This window comes from Eriocheir sinensis, unplaced genomic scaffold (genome assembly GCF_024679095.1).
Source record: "Eriocheir sinensis breed Jianghai 21 unplaced genomic scaffold, ASM2467909v1 Scaffold1968, whole genome shotgun sequence".
NCBI lineage: Eukaryota > Metazoa > Arthropoda > Malacostraca > Decapoda > Varunidae > Eriocheir > Eriocheir sinensis.
The window spans coordinates 580-8,196 of record NW_026111370.1 but is presented as its reverse complement, the minus strand read 5'-3'; the positions used below and the strand labels follow the sequence as shown (position 1 = coordinate 8,196).

Sequence of the window (7,617 nt, the reverse complement as noted above, 5' to 3'; positions counted from 1 at the left end):
TCCCGGAGTACCGCAAGCAGAAGTCAATGAGGCCAAAATCGCAGTCTGTACACCTTTCCAACGCCATGACACAGACAGAAGTGACGGAGGTGAGGAGTTTAAGGTATCCAAGCTGCAGGTGAGGAAACCCGAATATCCCTATACGTGAAAAAATCCCTTAATTTGGGGCAATACTCTTAAAGGGGAACCCAAGCAGATTATGTTATGGCTGAGATTTCAACTTCATTTTCAACGTAATAAATTGGGGCAAGAGTGTCATGCCTTGTCTGAAGGCAGAAAGACGCGTAATAAATTACATATATATATATATATATATATATATATATATATATATATATATATATATATATATATATATATATATATATATATATATATATATATTTTTTTTTTTTTTTTTAGGAAAGAAGGTGAAGGGAGGAAGAGGGGGGAGTGGAAGGTAAAGTAGGAGGGAAATGCAGTAGAAGAGGAAAGTGGTGGGCGGGCTTTATTTAGGTGCATCATTTCTCTTTTAGTTGGTTTTACATAAACAATGGTAGTGACAATTTCTCGCTGCAGAGGATTACAATTGTTTGAATAATATATTTGTGAATACAATGACATCAAGGTTTAAGGTAGCTAGCTAAACTAGGCATGTGTTACATATTATAGACATGTAATTTGAGTATTGATAATGTGTTACATAATCGTTGGTGTTTAGTGGAGTTTCTGTGTCGGGGGTTTTCAGTGATATAATGGGTTAGGGAAGCTGTTTATTTTCTCCAGGCTGCTTGGGAAGTTAGTGTTGTACTTTGAATGGGATTTTTTTTCGAGTTGTGTCTTCATTTTGGTGGACATGTTGGTGAATCGGTAGTTTGTGGAGTGCTTGTGTTGCAAAGGTCTTTCTATCTTCTATATGTTCAATGTATCCCCGATTGGTAAATTTTAGTCCGAGTATTTTGTCCTTATTTTGCGTTAGGTATAAATCATCGTTAGTGATAATTTCCTCTTGCTGGCGTGCGCCAAGACTTAATATTGTAAATTTGTTTGTGTTTGTTTTGGTCTTCCATTTGTTTTCGTAGCGGTTTTGTGTTTCAATCTCAGTAGCTGTGGCCCTCTGAACCATAGCCTTAGAGCGTCCTGGGTATCCAATGATCTGCGTGATGTCATCAGCGTAGGCAACGTTAATGCCTCTTACTGGAGGGGGGTGTACTGAGTGTAGATTGTGAAAAGAGTCGGGGAGAGCACGCTGCCCTATGGGACATCGCAGTGCAGTGAAAAGTAGTCGCCCAGCGCTGTTCCAAGTCTTATCCTCGCCTTCCTATCCTCTAAGAATTCGCAAAGAAGCTTATCAGTAGAGGAAGGAAGTCCGAGGTGTAAAATTTTGTACTTAAGCCCTGCGTGCCAAACTTTGCCATATGCCTTCGAGATGTCCCTCAGGACGACGTGACATTGTCCTGAGTCTGCTTTCCGCTGCGCTATGGCCTCTGTCGCCAGAGCCAAGGCGTGGGTCGTGCCCCGGCCAGATACGAATCCGAATTGGAGTTGATTATACAAGTCGTTTTGTCCTAAATAAATTCGCAGTCGTCTGTTATTGATTCTCTCAAAAAAATTTCCGGGGACTTCGAGTAATGAGAGTGGTCTAAAATTGGTGGGGAGGTGAGGTGTTTTGCCATGTTTGGGGATCAGTTTAATCATCGCGTCCTTAAATTTATCAGGAAAATAGCCAGAGGCTAGTGAGGCATTGAAAATGTGTTTGAGCCCTGTGATGGCTTCTAGTGGTAGGTGTTTTAGTATTTTCTTGTTAATTCCGCTCTGGCCGGGGCAAGTCTTCTTCAAGTGAGTTATGATTTCGTTGATTACGTCGTTAGTGACAGGGAATGATGGGGGATTGTCTTATGTGTCAAGTCGAGTCAGATCTGCGTCCTCAACCTCCTGTAGGTTTTATTGTCCTTTTATTGAGTCCCTCTTACCTTGTTTTTAATAAATTACTGTTTGTTATAGTTTTAAAATATAGTTTATTTAATCATTTATTCGGCGCCACATGACCTTGCATTTGCGGCGCCAAGACCAAACGTCCCAATAATCAATCAATGCCCGTGTGGAAACCAATATGGCTCACTTCCTTCCCTTTTCCGTTTTCTATTCGTGGCCACACTACTCCTTCACCTGCCCACAGTTTCTCTGCAACATTGTTTTCACTAACACAACGTACCTTCAGGAGAGTTTCACCGACACCAAACACGTTAACTTCTTTTCACTAATGTTTCTATTATTTACCTCTTGCATTTATCATTTAAGCAATTCATATTAACAGATACCACCCTAAGGAGCTCCTTCCTTTTTCTCCTCCCCTTCCCAGAAAAAAATGGAGACCCACACTCCTCTTTTTTCCACAAAAACAAAGGCAAACCATTAAAACATACTAAACAGATGTGAAGTAATAATGAGGTGAACCTTTCTGCTCACACTCTTGATGTATTTAACCTCGCCATGTCCTTCTTCTCTTGATTATCACCCGTCACTCTTGATATTCTTCATTAATCCTCACCAATATATATCTTCATCCTTCGGCAGGCATGAGAGGCCATTCGTGCTGGGGTGGTGGGGCCGCGCTCTGGCCTGGCTTTTGGTTCTGGCAGTGATCGGCATCTCCGTGTTCTTCGTGTGGGCCTACGCTCTCCAGTTTGGTGCTGAAAAGACGAGTCGCTGGCTCACTTCCCTTCTCGTAACATTCCTCATGTCCATCCTGGTGGTGGAGCCTCTCATGGTGGGTACTCAGCGTTAGATTTCTTATGTCCCATTTCTATTTTTACTTTTTGCACTTCCTTTTGTAACATTTTTTCTTTCTTTTCTATAATCTTATTGAAATCTATAAAAAGGTCATTCCTAAAAGTGCATAGTCGGAGGTTCATTATAAAATAATATATTACATCATTGTTTGGCAAAATAATATCATATCCTGACGTTCCTTCTTTGTTATTCATTACCGTTGTTACCTGCTTCATGTCACTTTGCTGTTATAAATTTAACGACATAAGCAATAGACAACATGGACAACGGACGTTAACTACAATGACCAACATCTGTACATACATGAGTGACATTTATGTGCTGTTTATGTTTTAGCTATTTTCAGCTTTGTCAGCTTTTTATTCATCGCTCACTTAACAAACTGTGCGCGTCTCAGTTCACCTATTTTACCAGTTATATTTCATTGTTATTGGGATTGTTTTGTTTTTGTTATTGCTGTTGCTGCTATTCTTGTTGTGCTTGTCAGTACTTGATTCATTCATCGCTCACTCAGTACACTCCATACACCAGTTCACCCAGCAGTAGTCTACTCAAGTGCCTTACCATATGGAAACTCGTATTCATCTTTGTGGACCAGACATAAATGTTTGTTAATCCTGCATTGATAAATGTAGATAGAAAACACCAACAGCAATTTCACCAAAAATATATTATGAAAAATATCAAATGTCATACGATTGCATACGTCCTGCTATATTATACCCGTTTTCGTCGTAAACTGAGAAGTCAAAATCAAGGTCAGGTGGTCTGACAAGATTTTTTTTCTTTTCTGGGAGGAATCCATCCTATGAATCCTAAATTAGCTTTCTAGGCCTGTAAATACCCAGTATTCTTTCTTTTCTTAAAAATCTATGTAATATTAGCCATCGTTCAATCAACAAGGATTGACATTGTGCAATTAAATCAGTTTTTTCTTTACGTTTTTTTTTTATGTTTGGTTTATAGGCTTTTTTGTTGGGATAGGCTGGTCAGCCCCAGCCCGTTAGTGGAGCAAGCAAGTGTTTCAAAGTGTCTTGCTTGGCTCATGCTGACCCACAGGGTTCCACTTGATCTATTTTCGATAGAGTTCATAGATAATCATCAGAACAGTATGTGGGTAGTTTTAGGCCACTTGATGATGACTGAAAATTGCCAGATTGTAGCGGCTCATTCTGCCCCTTGGAGCTACATTTGATAATTTTTTAGAGATTTTTCTAGAGTCCGAGTTGATAGGTGGCCATCAGACCATTCGGTGATGACTGAAAATTGTCAGCTTGTAGTGGCGGGTGGAACCTGAACCTGGGTCCTTCAGCACACTGTCCCCTCACGCTGACCATTTAGCCACCGACTCCCAGCTGATAATAATGAAGCCAGTAGTAGAATACATCAGGTTTACTTTGACAAACATAGTTGATAAATAAAAAATGAAGTGAAACACCCTCACAGCACTTTCACCTTAACCAAAAAAGTTGTGTTTAGTAGGATTGCTGACAGACGTCTCTAGAGTTAAGTTCTTCCACTTACCATTGTTAAGAAGCAACATTTCAACAATATACGCCTACCATTCAGACACGTCTTTCAGGACAAATAAAGTGTCGGGAACCAATATCTCTTTCAGAATACTTTTTCACAATAATGTTGTGTAGCATTACTTATTTGATCTCATGGGAAATAGCCATCTAGTAATTGTATGGCTCGTGCGTCTCATGGAAAGGTGTTGTTTGGCGCGGCGGTGACGGCCTCCTGCTGCAAGAGGAAGGAATTCTGGGCGGTGGATGCCGATGACATTGACTTCGATGAAGTGGAGCCAGACCTTGAAATGGACGAAGAGTGGCAGCATCTTGGTGAGTTCTTTCTTGAAGTAATCTCGTAAGAGGTGTTTCTTGTTACTCAAGTCTAAAAAAATTGACAAGTATTAACAACATTTTGTATTGTTGTAAGTTGTTCTTCTTGTATTAATAATTTTATGTCAAAGTTTCTTGTTACTTGCATGCGTAGCGTTACATACGTTGAATAATGATGAGACAAGTATGACACAACATAAAATACATACTAATAAATTAATGCTAAATTAATGCAACCTACAAGTAACATGACGGAACGAATTTGCTGGAAGTACAGATTTCTGTTGAATTAGAAGTTATAGCACCTTCCAAGCATAGGTAAGTTGAAAGAATTAGATATACATAAGTGCCTTGGAAAATATTTATGAGTGAATGTTTTGTTGTAAATGTTGAAGCCTTGCGCCTCTGTGGAGCAGTGGTCAGCTCCGCTGACCCGGGTTCGAATCCCGGCCCGAGCAATCAGCTTGTAGCTCACCCAGCTGTTCATCCTCCCTTTTGGGCTGATCGATGAATGGGTACCTGGGGAAGTCTGGGGATGATAAACTGTGGCAATGCCGGACTTCACGTTGGCCCCTGTCCCGGGGTAATGGGTTCTTTCTTACTGCTAGCTCAAATGACCAACGGTTCGGAGCTGAGCACCGCAGCCACGCGCAGTTTTATTTTATGTACCCACCTTTACCTGTGTGCAATTTGTATCACTCTTGATCAGCTCTTTTAGTATTACTCTGGCGTGCATGCTTTGGCTCGAATATATGGGACTTTGGTCAAATTTGTGATATTTTTCATTATTATCGTCAGGTGTAACTTGACGTTTGATAGTGTCTGCACCAGCTTTCTCCGCTCATATACCTGAGCGTATGTCGTCTAAAATATTTCATGTTTTATTAGAAAAGGTGTACCGGTGCTCAGATGAACTTGTTAATTTATTTTTGGCTTGGCTCATAGCCAGACATTCTTGATGAGCCCAGGTTGTTGGCGCTAGCCCATTAGTGGCACGGGCAAGTATTTTAAAGTTATGCCATTCTTGTTTGGCTCATTCTGCCCCGCAGAGACCCAATTCATCTTCCACAGAGTTTCGCTAAAGTCTGGATTGAGAAGTGATCATGAGGACGGCGTGTGAGTTGTCTTCGGACATTCAGCGATGGCTGAAAATTTGTCATTGTGTAGCTGAGGGCGTGACTTGAAAGCAGTTTCCAGATTACCACGCGTGCACGCTGACCACTCAGCCACCGCCTCCCCTAAGAAAGAAACTGCTCGACATGTGAAATTTACAAAGTGGTTTAGATAACGTCTTTAAGAATGATGCAGTAGCCCCACATGCTGACGAAAACACATGACAACGCTTCAAATGTACCTTTCTATTTATGTTGTGTTAATTTAAAAAGAAACGTTTGGATTCTACTCTGATGAACTGATTTAAACCTAAGTCAGTCTTTGCATTTCCTCTAAGTTCAATATTAACCATAATGTTTTCCCTCCCCGTGCACGACAGAGCCACTTGACCCCACCTATCCGAGGAAGGTACACAGTATCCCCGGAAACAAGGACACTTCGATGCTGGATGAGTTGCGTGTCATGATTGTAAAGGAGCGAGAGATGACGCTGGTCCTAAGGGACGTAGGCGCTTACTTCATATTTGTGTTTATGGTAATGATCCTGACGTACGGCGAGAGGGACGAGTCCTCCTACCGCATGGTGGCCAACTTCAGAAACGCCTTTATTAAGGAAGGAGACATTAAATGGGACTACACGAACAAGGTAATGCTGTCTGACTTGTACAGTTCCTTTAGAGGAGTAACAGTATCACAGTCATGATTATTGAGAGCATGATAAGGGAAGCCTAGATATTATATGTACATTAATTTCTATAATAATAAAACATAAAACAGTAAAAGAGGCCTGAATATGGAAAGATACTAGGGTAAATTTATGATATTATCTTATACACTAGTTTCTAATAAAAAATAATAAAAAAAAAACAAAAAACATAGGACTGCTAATAGGCAGTATGGTAAATCCGTACCATGTTCATCTACAGTAGTCTCTAGATTAATAACTGGAACACATGAATGAATAAGAAGAGTATGATGAAGTAAAACTGTCATTACTTTTCAACACAAACTCCTATTGCAAAATAAACAGAGGAATGGGTCAGGAGTAAAGTCATGTAAAGCTGTGCCATTGTCTTCATCGTCCTATCCTAACAACTGAAAAAACTGTCATTATCTGGTAGAGCAGCTTCTTGTGAAATAACACTAAAACAAGACATTCTGTTGAGAACTACAAAGCTAACAAGGCAGTAATATCACAAGTTGCAAAGACGATTGTAATCTTCACAAGTACGTTTTGTCCTATCACTGTCAAACGATAGAAAGTCCAGCTCCTGTTATCTGTAAGTTGGTGTGCGTAAGTCTGTTCATATGCCATTCACCCACCCTCTGATCACGTGATGGACTCGTGATCGCCAGCCATAGCCCTTTTCATTTCAAAATTACAAGTGGTTATGTCTTCTTTTCTTTATTCTCGATTTTGATTGACCAAGTGGCAGCCTATCAACCAATCACAACTTGAAGAAACACGTGGAATGTACAAAAAGTATGATTACATCTCAAAATCACCATAAAATATAAGTTTAACGCAACTTCACCAAGAACTACAATGATGAAAATAATGTCCATGAGCACACTGTAAACTGGAATGATACGACAACAAAAAATCTCCATTCATCACACGGTATATATGTGAAACACACAAAAAAATTGTCTTGTAACTGAATGAGTATTATAAGTAATGGCCAAATGATGAAAATGGTGTTAAGAAATAATTGGTAGGACTCGTAGTATTCAAAATATATCCTGGCCAAAGCCTGAATCAAACTAAGAGTTTCCAGCGCCGTGATTGGCTGCCACTTTTGGGGAGGCAGTGACTGAGTGGTCAGCGTGTGGCCGTGGTGAGTCCGTGGATCTAGGTTCGAGTCCCAACGAAACACGCTGATTTTTCG

At 40.3% G+C, this 7,617-nt stretch overlaps 1 protein-coding gene across 1 annotated transcript; it reads left to right on the top strand.

The window, feature by feature from the left end:
* The first annotated feature begins 835 nt into the window (after positions 1-835).
* Positions 836-6,784, top strand: LOC126990771 (polycystic kidney disease protein 1-like 2). The gene is made up of 4 exons (XM_050849417.1): positions 836-849; positions 2,557-2,749; positions 4,487-4,616; positions 6,109-6,784. The coding sequence occupies exons 1-4, from the start codon at positions 836-838 to the stop codon at positions 6,429-6,431; spliced, it is 660 nt and encodes a 219-aa protein (XP_050705374.1). The 3' UTR covers positions 6,432-6,784.
* Positions 6,785-7,617: the final 833 nt, after the last annotated feature.